The sequence below is a fragment of the Panulirus ornatus genome, chromosome 28 (genome assembly GCF_036320965.1).
Source record: "Panulirus ornatus isolate Po-2019 chromosome 28, ASM3632096v1, whole genome shotgun sequence".
Lineage (NCBI taxonomy): Eukaryota > Metazoa > Arthropoda > Malacostraca > Decapoda > Palinuridae > Panulirus > Panulirus ornatus.
Genome location: NC_092251.1, coordinates 21,575,978 through 21,596,908, shown reverse-complemented (window position 1 = coordinate 21,596,908; position 20,931 = coordinate 21,575,978). Strand labels below are relative to the sequence as shown.

The 20,931-nt window shown below is 42.1% G+C and overlaps 1 protein-coding gene across 10 annotated transcripts in view; it reads left to right on the top strand.

The window, feature by feature from the left end:
- The window catches only part of Reg-2 (Rhythmically expressed gene 2), a 46,044-nt gene that overhangs the window by 23,055 nt on the left and 2,058 nt on the right, over window positions 1–20,931 (top strand). For all 10 annotated transcript variants that reach the window (XM_071678821.1, XM_071678819.1, XM_071678820.1 and 7 more), the window contains one exon: window positions 2,221–2,310. In XM_071678821.1, the coding sequence (XP_071534922.1) occupies window positions 2,221–2,310 (90 nt within the window). The remainder of the gene's footprint in view (window positions 1–2,220; window positions 2,311–20,931) is intronic.

The window sequence follows — 20,931 nt, the reverse complement described above, 5'->3', positions numbered from 1 at the left end:
TTTTTTCTTTCACTTGCAACTTTACTTCATCGTCCCACCCCTTTTCACCTGCTTACCTCCAACCTCCTCCATGTGGTTTGCTCACGCATGCCAACATTGCTTCCTTAAAACTCGCCATACCTCACCCACTCCCTTTAGTTTTATTTATTTTCACCTTTGCCATTCTGCACTTAGTCTCTACTAGTATTTCTTGCACAAGCCTCTTCAGTCTCTACTAGTATTTCTTGCACAAGCCTCTTCCAGCTTCACTGATTTTCACCTCCCTCTTTTTACCCACATCATTTCCTTTTTTCCTAAAGTCATTACAAATCTTCATCCTCGTGTTCACCAGAAATGATCAGACATTGCATGAGCTACCTCTTTTAGCATATTTACATCCAAGAGCCTCTCTTTTTGCACACATATCAGTTATTACGTAAACTGGTGAAGCCCACCTGCCATCTTTCCTGTTTCACGGATACTTATTTATGTCCATCTTTTTTTTTCCGTCATCATTTCTGTTTCACACATAACACTGCAAGCTGTTCACCATTTCCTTTCACATCACCAAATACCCTTGACCCCCAATTTTTCCTAAAACTACCTCATTACTCACTTTTGGATTTAAATAATCCATTACTAATGCTTGATCTCTCACTTTTAAACTACAGACACAAATTCTAAGCTGTTCCCAAAACATTGCCCCTTTTCATCACCCTTCTCATGGCCAGGTGAATAAGCACTGATAATCACCCACCTCATTTTGTTATACCCTTGTCAGTCTCTATTTCACTTCCTTACACTCTTTCATTCATTTCCACAATTTCTCCTTCAGCAGAAGTGCTATTTATTCCTTAGCTCATGCCTTCACTCTTATACTAACCCCAGAAAATACCCTCAAGACATTCCCAAATTGTTCTTGCCCCATACCTTTGAATTTTGTGCCACTCAGCTGGAACATCTAGGTTCCTTTCCCAAACATACTACCTTCCTCATCACATCTTGATTAAGTCCAAACACATTTAGACACCTCAGTCTGAGCTTTCAAGGAGGATGAGCACTTTTTGCATGGTCCTTTCAACTGTTCCATTTTTGAGAAATTGAAATGCAAGAAGGGGAGGGTTTCCAGGCTCCTGCTCTACTTAGTTGCCTTCAGTGACACACTGAGTATGTGGGAAATTTTCTTTCTCCCCCATCCCCAAGATATGTTTGTTTATTTTTTGGGGGAAGAACTGTCATTAGTGTGGGTTAAAAGAGCTTTGAACTTTGGTGCAGGGTAGATATGGGAATCTGCTTGTTTGAAATTACACCACAAGTGAAAAGTCATTGTTGGAGAGTCTGTATCACTGGGAGTACTGTCTTATCAAAGAAATTTTCAATCCAAAGGTTTTCATGAGATCCTGTTACTTAATTTAGCACACTCCATGGAAGGAGATTCTGAATAGCACCAGGACTCTTAGAAATTGGTCCTGGGATAATAAAAGAATATCAGGCTGGTATGTCTGAATGTGTATGGATCTAACCAAGATGAAAAGAAGGAGAAATATGGCAGAGTTGACATAAACACATCTGATCTGTTATCACCTTTGATAAGTTTTCAGTGCTGACCTCTGAGATGTAATGACTGGTACAACAGCATTGATACTGCTTATTGTAAAGTCAGTGTATATACAGATATTGGACCTTTTTAATCTGGCAGCCTTGGGACCTGACCATTGCTAGACCACAGAAAATGCTGGAAAACAGAAATTGACCCCTGAGTCGAATACAATTGATGATCTGATCTCACGGTACTCACACAGTCTTTACAGAAGTTCCTTTATCTAATTTGTTTCAGTAACTCCACCTTTTCTAGCATAGGTAATGAATGATTTATGCTTATGCTTATTAGCATTAGCACCATCAACACCTTGGTCTCTTGGGTGATATCATGAAGGGCTGAAATACAGCTGAATATGAAAATTAACACGACTGTTAATTAGCTTGGCTGCAGTGTAAACATATTTTGAAGCTTTAGTGCTGCTAACAGTGGCGCCTTGGTGGTAGATCCACTAACTAATAACTAATGATGGCAGCTTCAAAACATGCCGGACCACAGAGTGCTGGATTAGAAAGGTGCAAACTGTATTCTAAACCATAGAATATAACTGACGTAAATACATAATAGCATATGATATGAAGGTAGTATTAAGTGTTTGATATCTGTTTATTGGAATTCATTATCTGTGCTTAATTTTTCAGGTTCAGACAACCACCAGCAGAACAGTATGCTGCTATTGGTCAGCTTTATGGTTTGAAACCAGATCCTCAGAGGCTGCAGTATGCTTTTAGGTATGCATTTGTTCCTTAGTATGTTATACAAGTGCACCACTTCATGATGGCATTGACTACTCATGTGCATCTGTACTGAAGGTCTGTTACTGCTTTTGAAAATATATCTCGTATGTTTCAGTAAACTTGGCCTTGATTCTTTTTGCTTGAATGTGCAGGTTGAGTTGGAAGTTAAGATATGGCTGTAATTGTTAGATGGTTTCTGCAGGTATGGAGTGTAAATGATTAGGTATTTTAGAGAAAGCAGCAGGAGTTCAAGAGGAATATGCAGAAGTTAAGAAAGAGGTCAAATGAGAGATGATGTGATAGCATGGATTAACTGTAAGAAAATATCTTGGAAGGAGGTGAATACATGGAAAATGAGAAAACAAATGGGAGTGACAGTGAGGGGAGCAGATGGAGAAGTGGCAAGTGGCAAAGGAAAGGTAAAAGAAGAGATCGAATGAACATTTTGAAGAACTGTTAAATGTGTTTGGAGATAGGGTGTTGGATCTGTTATATTTGGGACTGGATGTTATACAGTGTTAGAGAGTCCTGTTGAATGGTTTGGTGAAAAGAAGGAATAATCTTTTGATAGATGAGTCAGGTTTTTTCACTGTTTGTATGCTTAAGGCAAAGTTCGTGAGGACTGGCAGAATGTATACATTGTCCGAGGTGAATAAAAGCGAATGCTTAAATGGCAGAGGTGTGAGTCCATTGATTAAACCTGGTAAGATGTATGGAAGAGTGGTGCTTCAGAAGGTGATGGCATGTACAGAGCATCTGACAGGGGTAAAACATTGTGGCTTCAGGAGTGGTAGATTATGTATGGACCAGGTATTTGCTTTGGAGAAATAGTGTGAGAAACATTTAGAGAAAGATTTGTATGTGGCATTTATGGACCTGGAGAAAGCATGTGACAAGGTTGTTAGAGATGTTTTGAGGAAGATGTCAATATTTTGTGTCGAAAGAGAGTTATTGATTACAATGAGATTTTACTGGAAGATCAAGGCATTTTTGCAAGTCATGTTGGGTTCCAAGTGAAGGTGGGACAACATTAAGGTTGTTTGCTGTCACTGTGTCTGTTTAGTCTGTTCATGGATAGGGTGCTAAGGGAAATATATTTGAAAGTCTTGGAGCAAGGGGCAGGGTGACAGTATGCTAGGGTTGACATGCTAGGGAGGTAAGTCAGCTGCTGTTTGAAGAGAAACCCAGCTCTGATGGCAGAGTTCAGAAGCTGGTGTGGAAGTGTGCTAAAGGAGAAGGTTGAGAAATACCATGGAGAAAAGTAAGGTAATGAGGTGCAGTAAGGGGATAAGACAGGATGGATTGAATGTGACTTTGAGGAGAGAGAATATGGAAAAAAATGCAGTGCCTTTAGAAACCTGGTAGTGGACATAGTTGGGGATGGAACCATGTGGATGGCAGTGAATCATAGGAGGGGCAGGTGACACTTTAAGGGGCATGTGGAAGGAGAGGTCACTATTTCTCAGGGCAGAAATAGGTATGTTTTAAGGTGTAATACTCCAGACAGTGTTGTATGGGTATGAGTCTTGGTCCTTTGATACATATGAAAGATAGAGGATGGATATGCTAGAAATGCAGTACTTGAGGAAATGTGGTGTGAGGTAGGTTGATTGTGTAAGGAATGACAGCTTAAGGTGAGGTATGACAATAAGTGCAGTCTGACGGGGTTAGCTGACCAGGGTTTGTTGAAATAGTTTGGATATATGGAGAGGATGAGTGAAAAAAGACTAAGAATATCTGTGTCAAAAGTAGAGGGAGCATGTGAGGGGGGAGACCAAGATGGTGATGGAAGGATGGAGTGATTGAGGCTTCAGATACTTGGGGCCTGAACATTCAGGAGGGGTGAGAAGCTTACATGGGATAGATTGAATTGAATCTGCATGGTACACGGGGATGATATGCTGTTAATGGGATGAACCTGAGCAAATGAAGCAGTCATGGTAGAATGGTCTGTGGGGGGCTTGGCTGTGGATGATGGGCTTTAGTTTCATTGCATGATAAATGATAGCTATAGAGTGTTGGTTTGTTCCTGATGCTACCTTGCTTTTTTTTTTTTTTTTTTTTTTTTTTTTTTTTTCCGCTGTCTCCCGCGTTTGCGAGGTAGCGCAAGGAAACAGACGAAAGAAATGGCCCAACCCACCCCCATACACATGTATATACATACGTCCACACACGCAAATATACATACCTACACAGCTTTCCATGGTTTACCCCAGACGCCTCACATGCCTTGATTCAATCCACTGACAGCACGTCAACCCCGGTATACCACATCGCTCCAATTCACTCTATTCCTTGCCCTCCTTTCACCCTCCTGCATGTTCAGGCCCCAATCACACAAAATCTTTTTCACTCCATCTTTCCACCTCCAATTTGGTCTCCCTCTTCTCCTCGTTCCCTCCACCTCCGACACATATATTCTCTTGGTCAATCTTTCTTCACTCATTCTCTCCATGTGCCCGAACCATTTCAAAACACCCTCTTCTGCTCTCTCAACCACGCTCTTTTTATTTCCACACATCTCTCTTACCCTTACGTTACTTACTCGATCAAACCACCTCACACCACATATTGTCCTCAAACATCTCATTTCCAGCACATCCATCCTCCTGCGCACAACTCTATCCATAGCCCACGTCTCGCAACCATACAACATTGTTGGAACCACTATTCCTTCAAACATACCCATTTTTGCTTTCCGAGATAATGTTCTCGACTTCCACACATTCTTCAAGGCTCCCAGAATTTTCGCCCCCTCCCCCACCCTATGATCCACTTCCGCTTCCATGGTTCCATCCGCTGCCAGATCCACTCCCAGATATCTAAAACACTTCACTTCCTCCAGTTTTTCTCCATTCAAACTCACCTCCCAGTTGACTTGACCCTCAACCCTACTGTACCTAATAACCTTGCTCTTATTCACATTTACTCTTAACTTTCTTCTTTCACACACTTTACCAAACTCAGTCACCAGCTTCTGCAGTTTCTCACATGAATCAGCCACGAGCGCTGTATCATCAGCGAACAACAACTGACTCACTTCCCAAGCTCTCTCATCCCCAACAGACTTCATACTTGCCCCTCTTTCCAAAACTCTTGCATTCACCTCCCTAACAACCCCATCCATAAACAAATTAAACAACCATGGAGACATCACACACCCCTGCCGCAAACCTACATTCACTGAGAACCAATCACTTTCCTCTCTTCCTACACGTACACATGCCTTACATCCTTGATAAAAACTTTTCACTGCTTCTAACAACTTGCCTCCCACACCATATATTCTTAATACCTTCCACAGAGCATCTCTATCAACTCTATCATATGCCTTCTCCAGATCCATAAATGCTACATACAAATCCATTTGCTTTTCTAAGTATTTCTCACATACATTCTTCAAAGCAAACACCTGATCCACACATCCTCTACCACTTCTGAAACCACACTGCTCTTCCCCAATCTGATGCTCTGTACATGCCTTCACCCTCTCAATCAATATCCTCCCATATAATTTACCAGGAATACTCAACAAATTTGAGCACTCACTCTTATCCCCTTTGCCTTTGTACAATGGCACTATGCACGCATTCCGCCAATCCTCAGGCACCTCACCATGAGTCATACATACATTAAATAACCTTACCAACCAGTCAACAATACAGTCACCCCCTTTTTTAATAAATTCCACTGCAATACCATCCAAACCTGCTGCCTTGCCGGCTTTCATCTTCCGCAAAGCTTTTACTACCTCTTCTCTGTTTACCAAATCATCTTCCCTAACCCTCTCACTTTGCACACCACCTCGACCAAAACACCCTATATCTGCCACTCTATCATCAAACACATTCAACAAACCTTCAAAATACTCACTCCATCTCCTTCTCACATCACCACTACTTGTTATCACCTCCCCATTTGCGCCCTTCACTGAAGTTCCCATTTGCTCCCTTGTCTTACGCACTTTATTTACCTCCTTCCAGAACATCTTTTTATTCTCCCTAAAATTTAATGATACTCTCTCACCCCAACTCTCATTTGCCCTTTTTTTCACCTCTTGCACCTTTCTCTTGACCACCTGTCTCTTTCTTTTATACATCTCCCACTCAATTTCATTTTTTCCCTGCAAAAATCGTCCAAATGCCTCTCTCTTCTCTTTCACTAATAATCTTACTTCTTCATCCCACCACTCACTACCCTTTCTAATCAACCCACCTCCCACTCTTCTCATGCCACAAGCATCTTTTGCGCAATCCATCACTGATTCCCTAAATACATCCCATTCCTCCCCCACTCCCCTTACTTCCATTGTTCTCACCTTTTTCCATTCTGTACTCAGTCTCTCCTGGTACTTCCTCACACAAGTCTCCTTCCCAAGCTCACTTACTCTCACCACCCTCTTCACCCCAACATTCACTCTTCTTTTCTGAAAACCCATACACGAAAATAATTTCAGCTTTAAGAATGGATGTAACCAAGATGTGAAAAAAGGAGAGATAGGTAGTATGTTTGAGGAAAGGAACCTGGATGTTTTGGCTCTGAGTGAAACGAAGCTCAAGGGTAAAGGGGAAGAGTGGTTTGGGAATGTCTGGGGAGTAAAGTCTGGGGTTAGTGAGAGGACAAGAGCAAGGGAAGGAGTAGCAATACTCCTGAAACAGGAGTTGTGGGAGTGTGTGATAGAATGTAAGAAAGTAAATTCTCGATTGATATGGGTAAAACTGAAAGTTGATGGAGAGAGGTGGGTGATTATTGGTGCATATGCACCTGGGCATGAGAAGAAAGATCATGAGAGGCAAGTGTTTTGGGAGCAGCTGAATGAGTGTGTTAGTGGTTTTGATGCACGAGACCGGGTTATAGTGATGGGTGATTTGAATGCAAAGGTGAGTAATGTGGCAGTTGAGGGAATAATTGGTATACATGGGGTGTTCAGTGTTGTAAATGGAAATGGTGAAGAGCTTGTAGATTTATGTGCTGAAAAAGGACTGATGATTGGGAATACCTGGTTTAAAAAGCGAGATATACATAAGTATACTTATGTAAGTAGGAGAGATGGCCAGAGAGCGTTATTGGATTACGTGTTAATTGACAGGCGTGCGAAAGAGAGACTTTTGGATGTTAATGTGCTGAGAGGTGCAACTGGAGGGATGTCTGATCATTATCTTGTGGAGGCTAAGGTGAAGATTTGTATGGGTTTTCAGAAAAGAAGAGTGAATGTTGGGGTGAAGAGGGTGGTGAGAGTAAGTGAGCTTGGGAAGGAGACCTGTGTGAGGAAGTACCAGGAGAGACTGAGTACAGAATGGAAAAAGATGAGAACAATGGAAGTAAGGGGAGTGGGGGAGGAATGGGATGTATTTAGGGAATCAGTGATGGATTGCGCAAAAGATGCTTGTGGCATGAGAAGAGTGGGAGGTGGGTTGATTAGAAAGGGTAGTGAGTGGTGGGATGAAGAAGTAAGAGTATTAGTGAAAGAGAAGAGAGAGGCATTTGGACGATTTTTGCAGGGAAAAAATGCAATTGAGTGGGAGATGTATAAAAGAGACAGGAGGTCAAGAGAAAGGTGCAAGAGGTGAAAAAAAGGGCAAATGAGAGTTGGGGTGAGAGAGTATCATTAAATTTTAGGGAGAATAAAAAGATGTTCTGGAAGGAGGTAAATAAAGTGCGTAAGACAAGGGAGCAAATGGGAACTTCAGTGAAGGGCACAAATGGGGAGGTGATAACAAGTAGTGGTGATGTGAGAAGGAGATGGAGTGAGTATTTTGAAGGTTTGTTGAATGAGTTTGATGATAGAGTGGCAGATATAGGGTGTTTTGGTCGAGGTGGTGTGCAAAGTGAGAGGGTTAGGGAAAATGATTTGGTAAACAGAGAAGAGGTAGTGAAAGCTTTGCGGAAGATGAAAGCCGGCAAGGCAGCAGGTTTGGATGGTATTGCAGTGGAATTTATTAAAAAAGGGGGTGACTGTATTGTTGACTGGTTGGTAAGGTTATTTAATGTATGTATGACTCATGGTGAGGTGCCTGAGGATTGGCGGAATGCGTGCATAGTGCCATTGTACAAAGGCAAAGGGGATAAGAGTGAGTGCTCAAATTACAGAGGTATAAGTTTGTTGAGTATTCCTGGTAAATTATATGGGAGGGTATTGATTGAGAGGGTGAAGGCATGTACAGAGCATCAGATTGGGGAAGAGCAGTGTGGTTTCAGAAGTGGTAGAGGATGTGTGGATCAGGTGTTTGCTTTGAAGAATGTATGTGAGAAATACTTAGAAAAGCAAATGGATTTGTATGTGGCATTTATGGATCTGGAGAAGGCATATGATAGAGTTGATAGAGATGCTCTGTGGAAGGTATTAAGAATATATGGTGTGGGAGGCAAGTTGTTAGAAGCAGTGAAAAGTTTTTATCGAGGATGTAAGGCATGTGTACGTGTAGGAAGAGAGGAAAGTGATTGGTTCCCAGTGAATGTAGGTTTGCGGCAGGGGTGTGTGATGTCTCCATGGTTGTTTAATTTGTTTATGGATGGGGTTGTTAGGGAGGTAAATGCAAGAGTTTTGGAAAGAGGGGCAAGTATGAAGTCTGCTGGGGATGAGAGAGCTTGGGAAGTGAGTCAGTTGTTGTGCGCTGATGATACAGCGCTCGTGGCTGATTCATGTGAGAAACTGCAGAAGCTGGTGACTGAGTTTGGTAAAGTGTGTGAAAGAAGAAAGTTAAGAGTAAATGTGAATAAGAGCAAGGTTATTAGGTACAGTAGGGTTGAGGGTCAAGTCAATTGGGAGGTGAGTTTGAATGGAGAAAAACTGGAGGAAGTGAAGTGTTTTAGATATCTGGGAGTGGATCTGGCAGCGGATGGAACCATGGAAGCGGAAGTGGATCATAGGGTGGGGGAGGGGGCGAAAATTCTGGGGGCCTTGAAGAATGTGTGGAAGTCGAGAACATTATCTCGGAAAGCAAAAATGGGTATGTTTGAAGGAATAGTGGTTCCAACAATGTTGTATGGTTGCGAGGCGTGGGCTATGGATAGAGTTGTGCGCAGGAGGATGGATGTGCTGGAAATGAGATGTTTGAGGACAATGTGTGGTGTGAGGTGGTTTGATCGAGTGAGTAACGTAAGGGTAAGAGAGATGTGTGGAAATAAAAAGAGCGTGGTTGAGAGAGCAGAAGAGGGTGTTTTGAAGTGGTTTGGGCACATGGAGAGAATGAGTGAGGAAAGATTGACCAAGAGGATATATGTGTCGGAGGTGGAGGGAACTAGGAGAAGAGGGAGACCAAATTGGAGGTGGAAAGATGGAGTGAAAAAGATTTTGTGTGATCGGGGCCTGAGCATGCAGGAGGGTGAAAGGAGGGCAAGGAATAGAGTGAATTGGAGCGATGTGGTATACCGGGGTTGACGTGCTGTCAGTGGATTGAATCAAGGCATGTGAAGCGTCTGGGGTAAACCATGGAAAGCTGTGTAGGTATGTATATTTGCGTGTGTGGACGTATGTATATACATGTGTATGGGGGGGGGGGTTGGGCCATTTCTTTCGTCTGTTTCCTTGCGCTACCTCGCAAACGCGGGAGACAGCGACAAAGTATAATAAAAAAAAAATAAAATAAAAAAGAAAAAGAATTTAGCCAGTTCTTCACATATCCTTACTTCAATTAGTTCTCACTTCTCTTCAGTTTCCAATGGTCAGTTAGGGAGAACCCATGACTTGGTAGGCCGTCATCCAAAATGATTACAAAAAAGATAGAAGTCTGAACATTCAGCTAAAAAAACATTGCTAGTTATGTAATGCTGGATAACTTCCTGCCCCCCTTCCTTCATGCAATATAGCTCTGCAGATATTGTGTTGTTGTAAGATGAGGTAGTGAGATGTGCTCCTGGTTAAGCTGAACTTTTAATGAGTGTGGTACTTCTTGAGGATCCTCCTGAGTAAGCTAAGTATTTGATAAGTTTGCTGCTTTCTGAGTTAGCTTGCATTTTTTTTAATGTCATAGTGATGTTGAAGTTGTTTGGTACACTTGCTATATTTGCTGTATTTTCTTTTTCATACATATTAGCTGTTTCCCATGCTAGTGATGTAGTTGCGATAATAGATGACTGAGCCTCAGAGGGAAAAATCCTCACTTGGCCACCTTCACTTTTCCATCTTTTGGAAAGTAAAACAGGAAGGAAGGAAGGATTTCCAGCCCCCCCACATAGGGAATACATGGGTAGTATTCTTTCTCCCCTATCCCCAGGAATAATATTTGCTGTATATTTGTGAGTATTTTTGGGATATTCATCTCTTTGGTTAACCATAATTTCAACAGTAGAACTATAATTTCATTTTATATTTCCACACACATCCACCCTCCTCCGCACAACCCTACCTATAGCCCATGCCTCGCAACCATATGATATTGTTGGAACTACTATTCCTTCAGACATACCCATTGTTGCTCTGAGATAATGTTCTCGCCTTCCACACATTCTTCATCGCTCCCAGAATGATCACCCCCTCCCCAACCCTGTGACTCACTTCAGCTTCCATGGTTCCATTCGCTGCTAAGCCCACTCGCAGATATCTAAAACACCTTCACTTCCTCCAGTTTTTCTCCATTCAAACTTACATCCCAATTAACTTGTTCCTCAACCCTACTGAACCTAATAACCTTGCTCTTATTCACATTTACTCTCAACTTTCTCCTTTCACCCACTTTCCAAAACTCATTCACCAGCTTCTGCAGTTTCTCACTTGAATCAGCCACTAGTGCTGCATCATCAGTGAACAACAACTGACTCACTTCCCTGGCCTTCTCCTCCCCAACAGACTGCATTTTTGCCCCTCTCTCCAAAACTTGCATTTACCTCACTAACCACCCCATCCAGAAGCAAATTAAACAACCATGGGGGACATCACACACCCCTACTGTAGACTGACCTTCACTGGGAACCAGTCATTTCCTCTTGCCTTACATCCTTGATGAAAACTTTTCACTGCTTCTAGCCGCTTACCTCCAACACCTTATACTCTTAAGACCATCCACAAAGCATCACTATCAAACCCTATCATATTCCTTCTCCAGATCCATAAATGCTACATACAAATCCATCTGTTTTTCTAAGTATTTCACAAACACATTCTTCAAAGCAAACACCTGATCCACACATCCTTTACCACTTCTGAAGCCACACTGTTCCTCCCCAATGATAGAGTGGCAGACATAAGGTGTTTTGGTTGGGGGATCAGGGAGAATGATTTGATTAAGAGAGGAAGTAGGGAAAGCTTTGTGGAAGATGAAATCCGGCAAGGCAGGGGGTTTGGATGGTTTTGCAGTAGAATTCGTTAAGAAAGGGGGTAACTGTGTTGTTGACTGGTTGGTAAGTATATTCATTTTACGTATGGATCATGGTGAAGAGCCTGAGGATTGGTGGAATGCATGCATAGTGCCATTGCACAAAGGTAAAGGGTATAAAGGTGAGTGTTCAAATTACAGAAGTATAAGTTTGTTGAGTATTCCTGGCAAATTATATGGGAGGGTATTGATTGAGAGGGTAAAGGCATGTACAGAGCATCAGATTGGGGAAGAGGAGTGTGGTTTCAGAAGTGGTAGAGGATGTGTGGAACATGTGTTTGCTTTGAAGAATGTGTGTGAGAAATACTTAGATAAAGAGATGGCTTTGTTTGTAGCATTTATGGATCAGGAGAAGGCACATGATAGGGTTGATAGAAATGCTTTGTCAAAGGTCTTAAGAATATATGGTGTGGGAGGTAAGTTGCTAAAAGCAGTGAAAAGTTTTTACCAAGGATGTAAGGCATGTGTAGGAGTGGGAAGAGAGGAGAGTGATTGGTTCCCATTGAATGCTGGTCTCTAGCAGGGGTGTGTGATGTCTCCATGGTGGTTTAATTTGCTTCTGGATTGGGTGGTTAGGGAGGTAAATGCAAGTTATGGAGAGAGAGGGACAGGTACACAGGCTGTTTGGATGAGAGGGCCTTGGAATTGAGTCAGTTGTTGTTCACCGATGATACAGCTCTGATGGCTGATTCAAATGTGAAATTGCAGAAGTTGTTGACTGAGTTTGGAAAAGTATTTGAAAGGAGTAAGTTGAGAGTAACTGTGAATAAGAGTAAGGTTATTAGGTTCAGTAGGGTTGAGGGACAAGTTAATTGGGATGTAAGTTTGAATGGAGAAAAATTGGAGGAAGTGAAGTGTTTTAGATATCTGTGAGTCGACTTATCAGTGAATTGAACCATGGAAGCAGAAGTGAGTCACAGGGTCGGGGAGGGGGCAAAGGTTCTGGGAGTGATGAAGAATGTGTAGAAGGAATGAATGTTATCTCAGAGAGCTAAAATGGGTATGTTTGAGGGATCAGTAGTTCCAGTGTTATATGGTTGCGAAGCATGGGCTATAGATAGGGATGTACAGAGGAGGGTGGATGTGTTAGAAATGAAGTGTTTGAGGACAATATGTGGTGTGAGATGTTTTGATTGAGTAAGTAATGAAAAGGTAAGAGAGATGTGTGGAAATAAAAAAAGAGTGGTTGAGAGAGCAAAAGAGGGTGTGTTGAAATGGTTTGGACATATGGAGAGTATGAGTGAGGAAAGACTGACAAACAGGGCATATGTGTCAGAGGTGGAGGGAACAAGGAGAAGCAGGAGACCCAGTTGGAGGTGGAAGGATGTAGTGAAAAAGATTTTGAGCGATCGGGGCCTGAACATACAGGAAGATGAGAGACGTGCAAGGAAGAGAGTGAATTGGAATGATGTGGTATACCGGGGTTGACGTGCTGTCAGTGGACTGAACCAGGGCATGTGAAGCATCTGGGGTAAACCATGGAAAGTTTTGTGGGGCCTGGATGTGGAAAGGGAGCTGTAGTTTCGGTACATTACACATGACAGCTAGAGACTGAGTGTGAAAGAATGTGGCCTTTGTTGTAGGGGGTGCTGTTTTTCACATGTGGCAATGGGAATGAATGATGGCAGCAAGTATGAATATATGCATGTTTATATATGTTTATATCTGTGTATGTGTATATGTGTATACGTTGAAATGTATGTGTATGTGAGTGTGTGGGCAGTTATGTATATACATATGTATGTGTGTGGGTTGGGCCATTCTTTTGTCTGTTTCCTAGCACTACCTTGCTAGCGCAGGAGACAGTGACTAAGTATGATAAAAAAAGATATACTGATTGAGTAAGTAATGAAAGGGTAAGAGAGATATGTCGTAATAAAAAGACTGTGTTTGAGAGCTTGGAAGAGGGTGTATTGAAATGTTTTGGTCCATGGAAAGAATGAGTGAGGAAAGATTGACAAAGAGGATATATGTGTCAGAGATGGAGGGAACGAGAAGTGGGAGACTGAATTGGAGGTGGAAGGATGGAGTGAAAAAGATTTTGAGCAATCAAGGTCTGAACATACAGGAGGGTGAAAGGTGTGTAAGGAATAGAGTGAATTGGAATGATGTGGTATACTGGGGTCGACATGCTGTCAGTGGATTGAACCAGGGCATGTGAAGTGTCCGGGGTAAACCATAGAAAGTTTTGTGGGGCTTGGATATGGAAAGGAAGCTGTGGTTTCAGTGCATTACACTTGACTGCTAGAGACTGAGTGTGAACAAATGTGGCCTTTTTTGTCTTTTCCTAGCACTACCTCACACGGGCACTGGGGTAGGGGGATGCCATTTCATGTATGGCAGGAATGGATGAAGACAGCAAGTGTAAATGTTTACACATTTATATATGTATATGTCTGTGTATGTATGTGTATGTATACATTGAATTGTATAGGTACATATACGTGCATGTGTGGGTGTTTATGTATATACATGTGTATGTGGGCGGGTTGGGCCATTCTTTCATCTGTTTCCTTGCGCTGCCTTGCTAACGTGGGAGACAGTGTCAGAGTATGATAATAATGATAGAATATATATATGTGTGTGTTTGTTTGTGTGTTTACGTGTGTGTGTGTGTGTGTGTGTGTGTGTGTGGCGAGGTGGTGACGGGAATGGATGAAGGCAGCATGTATGAATATGTATATGTGTATATATGTACATGCCTTTGTATGTATATGTATGTATACAATGAAATGTAAAAGGTAAAAGTTAAGAGTAAATGTGAATAAGAGCAAGGTTATTAGGTACAGTAGGGTTGAGGGTCAAGTCAATTGGCAGGTGAGTTTGAATGGAGAAAAACTGGAGGAAGTGAAGTGTTTTAGATATCTGGGAGTGGATCTGGCAGCGGATGGAACCATGGAAGCGGAAGTGGATCATAGGGTGGGGGAGGGGGCGAAAATTCTGGGGGCCTTGAAGAATGTGTGGAAGTCGAGAACATTATCTCGGAAAGCAAAAATGGGTATGTTTGAAGGAATAGTGGTTCCAACAATGTTGTATGGTTGCGAGGCGTGGGCTATGGATAGAGTTGTGCGCAGGAGGATGGATGTGCTGGAAATGAGATGTTTGAGGACAATGTGTGGTGTGAGGTGGTTTGATCGAGTGAGTAACGTAAGGGTAAGAGAGATGTGTGGAAATAAAAAGAGCGTGGTTGAGAGAGCAGAAGAGGGTGTTTTGAAGTGGTTTGGGCACATGGAGAGGATGAGTGAGGAAAGATTGACCAAGAGGATATATGTGTCGGAGGTGGAGGGAGCAAGGAGAAGAGGGAGACCAAATTGGAGGTGGAAAGATGGAGTGAAAAAGATTTTGTGTGATCGGGGCCTGAACATGCAGGAGGGTGAAAGGAGGGCAAGGAATAGAGTGAATTGGAGCGATGTGGTATACCGGGGTTGACGTGCTGTCAGTGGATTGAATCAAGGCATGTGAAGCGTCTGGGGTAAACCATGGAAAGCTGTGTAGGTATGTATATTTGCGTGTGTGGACGTATGTATATACATGTGTATGGGGGGGGTTGGGCCATTTCTTTCGTCTGTTTCCTTGCACTACCTCGCAAACGCGGGAGACAGCGACAAAGTATAAAGAAAAAAAAAAAATATACATATGCCTGGGTGTGGGCGTTTATGTATATATATTGGAGCAGGGGCTGGAAATCCTCTCCTCCAGTTTTTTTACTTTTCCAAAAGAAGGAACAGAGAAGGGGGCCAAGTGAGGATTTTCCCCTCATAGTTTCAGTCCTCTGTTCTTAACCTTAACTCGCCAATGTGGGAAATGGCGAATGTGTGTGAAACTCTCATTTGCCCTCTTTTTCACCTCTTGCACGCACCTTTCTCTTGACCTCCTGCCTCTTTCTTTTATACATCTCCCACTCTTGGATGATTTTTGCAGGGAAAAAATGCAAATGAGTGGCAGATGTATAAAAGAAAGAGGCAGGAGGTCAAGAGAAAGGTTCAAGAGGTGAAAAAGAGGGCAAATGAGAGTTAGGGTGAGAGAGTATCATTAAATTTTAGGGAGAATAAAAAGATGTTTTGGAAGGAGGTAAATAAAGTGCGTAAGACAAGGGAGCAAATGGGAACTTCAGTGAAGGGGGCTAATGGGGAGTTGATAACAAGTAGTGGTGATGTGAGGAGATGCAGTGAGTATTTTGAAGGTTTGTTGAATGTGTTTGATGATAGAGTGGCAGATACAGGGTGTTTTAGTTGAGGTGGTATGCAAAGTGAGAGGGTTAGGGAAATTGATTTGGTAAGCAGAGAAGAGATAGTAAAAGCTTTGCGGAAGATGAAAGCCGGCAAGGCAGCGGGTTTGGATGGTATTGCAGTGGAATTTATTAAAAAAGGGGGTGACTGTATTGTTGGCTGGTTGGTAAGGTTATTTAATGTATGTATGATTCATGGTGAGGTGCCTGAGGATTGGCGGAATGCTTGCATTGTGCCATTGTACAAAGGCAAAGGGGATAAGAGTGAGTGCTCAAATTACAGAGGTATAAGTTTGTTGAGTATTCCTGGTACGTTATATGGGAGGGTATTGATTGAGAGGGTGAAGGCATTACAGAGCATCAGATTGGGGAAGAGCAGTGTGTTTCAGAAGTGGTAGAGGATGTGTGGATCAGGTGTTTGCTTTGAAGAATGTATGTGAGAAATACTTAGAAAAGCAAATGGATTTGTATGTGGCATTTATGGATCTGGAGAAGGCATATGATAGAGTTGTTAGAGATGCTCTGTGGAAGATATTAAGAATATATGGTGTGGGAGGCAAGTTGTTAGAAGCAGTGAAAAGTTTTTATCGAGGATGTAAGGCATGTGTATGTGTAGGAAGAGAGGAAAGTGATTAGTTCTCTGTGAATGTAGGTTTGCAGCAGGGGTGTGTGATGTCTCCATGGTTGTTTAATTTGTTTATGGATGGGGTTGTTAGGGAGGTGAATGCAAGAGTTTTGGAAAGAGGGGCAAGTATGCAGTCTGTTGTGGATGAGAGAGAGCTTGGGAAGTGAGTCAGTTGTTGTTCGCTGATGATACAGCGCTGGTGGCTGATTCATGTGAGAAACTGCAGAAGCTGGTGACTGAGTTTGGTAAAGTGTGTGAAAGAAGAAAGTTGAGAGTAAATGTGAATAAGAGCAAGGTTATTAGGTACAGTAGGGTTGAGGGTCAAGTCAATTGGGAGGTAAGTTTGAATGGAGAAAAACTGGAGGAAGTGAAGTGTTTTAGATATCTGGGAGTGGATTTGGCAGAGGATGGAACCAAGGAAGTGGAAGTAACTCATAGGGTGGGGGAGGGGGCGAAATCTGGAAGCCTTGAAGAATGTGTGGAAGTTGAGAACATTATCTCGGAAAGCAAAAATGGGTATGTATGAAGGAATAGTGATTCCAACAATGTTGTATGGTTGCGAGGCGTGGGCTATGAATAGAGTTGTGCGCAGGAGGGTGGATGCGCTGGAAATGAGATGTTTGAGGACAATATGTGGTGTGAGGTGGTTTGATTGAGTAAGTAATGTAAGGGTAAGAGAGATGTGTGGTAATAAAAAGAGTGTGGTTGAGAGAGCAGAAGAGGGTGTTTTGAAATGGTTTGGTCACATGGAGAGAATGAGTAGGGAAAGGTTGGCCAAGAGGATATATGTGTCAGAGGTGGAGGGAACGAGAAGTGGGAGACCAAATTGGAGGTGAAAAGATGGAGTGAAAAAAATTTTGAGTGATCGCGGCCTGAACATGCAGGAGGGTGAAAGGCGTGCAAGGAATAGAGTGAATTGGAACGATGTGGTATACCGGGGTCGACGTGCTGTCAATGGATTGAACCAGGGCATGTGAAGTGTCTGGGGTAAACCATGGAAAGTTCTGTGGGGCCTGGATGTGGAAAGGGAGCTGTGGTTTCGGTGCATTATTACATGACAGCTAGAGACTGAGTGTGAACGAATGGGGCCTTTGTTGTCTTTCCTAGCACTACCTCGCACACATGAGGGGGGAGGGGGTTGGTTATTCCATGTGTGGTGAGGTGGCAATGGGAATGAATAAAGGCAGACAGTATGAATTATGTACATGTGTATATATGTATATGTCTGTGTGTGTTTATATATGTATACATTGAGATGTATATGTATGTATATTTGCTTGTTTGGACGTGTATGTATATACATGTGTATGTGGGTGGGTTGGGCCATTCTTTTGTCCGTTTCCTTGCGCAACCTCGCTAACGCGGGAGACAGCGACAAAGCAAAATTAATAAATATAAATGTAAAATAAATATTTATTTATTTATTTATTTTGCTTTGTTGCTGTTTCCCCGCATCGGCAAGGTGGCACCAGGAAACAGATGAAGAATGGCCCATCCTCACATATATACATATAAAATGCCCACGAACGCACATATACATTCTTTTTCACTCCATACTTCACCCATCCTCCATCATTTGGTTCTCAGACCCTTTAATGCTTAATCCTGGTTTAATACAGTCACGAGAATTATAGATTCTTAGTCAAGCTATGTGTTACCAAATTACTCTCCGATGAGCCAAATACCATTCATCAACAATCACATTTAGAAATCTCGTTATTCATCCAGATTCATTTTATTCTTCAAAAATATTGATTTAAATTATGGTTCATGATTTCTAGATCAAAAACTCATATGAAGTTTTGACTCGTAAAAACCAGATATATATTCCAGCACATCCATCCTCCTGCGCACAACTCTATCCATAGCCCATGCCTCGCAACCATACAACATTGTTGGAACCACTATTCCTTCAAACATACCCATTTTTGCTTTCCGAGATAATGTTCTCGACTTCCACACATTTTTCAAGGCTCCCAAAATTTTCGCCCCCTCCCCCACCCTATGATCCACTTCCGCTTCCATGGTTCCATCCGCTGCCAGATCCACTCCCAGATATCTAAAACACTTCACTTCCTCCAGTTTTTCTCCATTCAAACTCACCTCCCAATTGACTTGACCCTCAACCCTACTGTACCTAATAACCTTGCTCTTATTCACATTTACTCTTAACTTTCTTCTTCCACACACTTTACCAAACTCAGTCACCAGCTTCTGCAGTTTCTCACATGAATCAGCCACCAGCGCTGTATCATCAGCGAACAACAACTGACTCACTTCCCAAGCTCTCTCATCCCCAACAGACTTCATACTTGCCCCTCTTTCCAGGACTCTTGCATTTACCTCCCTAACAACCCCATCCATAAACAAATTAAACAACCATGGAGACATCACACACCCCTGCCGCAAACCTACATTCACTGAGAACCAATCACTTTCCTCTCTTCCTACACGTACACATGCCTTACATCCTCGATAAAAACTTTTCACTGCTTCTAACAACTTGCCTCCCACACCATATATTCTTAATACCTTCCACAGAGCATCTCTATCAACTCTATCATATGCCTTCTCCAGATCCATAAATGCTACATACAAATCCATTTGCTTTTCTAAGTATTTCTCACATACATTCTTCAAAGCAAACACCTGATCCACACATCCTCTACCACTTCTGAAACCGCACTGCTCTTCCCCAATCTGATGCTCTGTACATGCCTTCACCCTCTCAATCAATACCCTCCCATATAATTTACCAGGAATACTCAACAAACTTATACCTCTGTAATTTGAGCACTCACTCTTATCCCCTTTGCCTTTGTACAATGGCACTATGCACGCATTCCGCCAATCCTCAGGCACCTCACCATGAGTCATACATACATTAAATAACCTCACCAACCAGTCAACAATACAGTCACCCCCTTTTTTAATAAATTCCACTGCAATACCATCCAAACCTGCTGCCTTGCCGGCTTTCATCTTCCGCAAAGCTTTTACTACCTCTTCTCTGTTTACCAAATCATTTTCCCTAACCCTCTCACTTTGCACACCACCTCGACCAAAACACCCTATATCTGCCACTCTGTCATCAGACACATTCAACAAACCTTCAAAATACTCATTCCATCTCCTTCTCACATCACCACTACTTGTTATCACCTCCCCATTTACGCCCTTCACTGAAGTTCCCATTTGCTCCCTTGACTTACGCACCCTATTTACCTCCTTCCAGAACATCTTTTTATTCTCCCTAAAATTTACTGATAGTCTCTCACCCCAACTCTCATTTGCCCTTTTTTTCACCTCTTGCACATATACATATCATCATATATATATGCATACACATACGCAGACATATACATACAGACATATATTCATACTTACTTGCCTTCATCCATTCCTATCACTACCCCGACCCACAGGAAAACAGCATCGCTGTCCCCTGAAAAGGCTCTGAAATGTTTGAAAAAAAAGTTGTCTATGACTGCATGCAGATCTTAGATCTTAAGATGGATCTCCACTTTCACTTGTCAGATTCCATGACAAATTTTTCATCTGCTGTACCAACTTGCACTGTAGTCCCTCAGTGATGTGAGATGCAATTCTTTTCCTTAAGCAGTCAACATTGCTCTTGACAGCATCAGCTTCTCACTATGATACTGTCAAACCCATAATAGCAAGTATTTATAACCTATATACCCTTCTTTCTATCACTTTCAGTACAAAATTTCATAGTTTGATTCTTTTGTTTCTTTAGATCATAGTTGGTGGAAGTACCCAAGTGACACTCCTCACTTAGCATTTTTAGACACATCTTTCACGAGTTTCATCAATAGCTTCACCACATCACAATAGACAGAACTAGTCATTCGGGTATCTGCAGACCCCTTTAAAATGACTGTAATGGGCCAAGAGTGGTAAAGAAATTGAAAAAAAAAATACAGTGCACAGCAGAATGTATGAAGATTCTAGTACAAGCCAAATATAGTGGTTAAGCCAAGAATTAGGCTGGCATGCAGTTCAGAATGAAGCAGTAAAGCAGAGAAATAGGGCAACATACAATCAAGCCAATCAGCAATGTTAGGCAAGTCTCGATGTAGTGGGATTGCATCCAGATTCATTTTATTCACTTTCAAAAATAATTGATTTAGAAATGTATGGTTTTCATGGATTTCTAGATTCAATAAAATTGATTATGAGAGTTTTGACTTGTAAAAGAAGCTTCAGTAGAATAATGATAAAATTTCCATTATTTTTTGATATTGTATTAATAAGGGTATCCTTGTGGATAAGGGAGGAAGAATACATTCTTCATATCTCATGTGTTGTGGATAGTGACTAAAAGAGGTTGGAGCAGGGTGATGGAAATCTACCCTCCCCTCCGTGTATTTCAGTTTCTAAAAATGGAAAGAGCCAAATGAAATGGGCTCGTCTTCAGAGGGTCA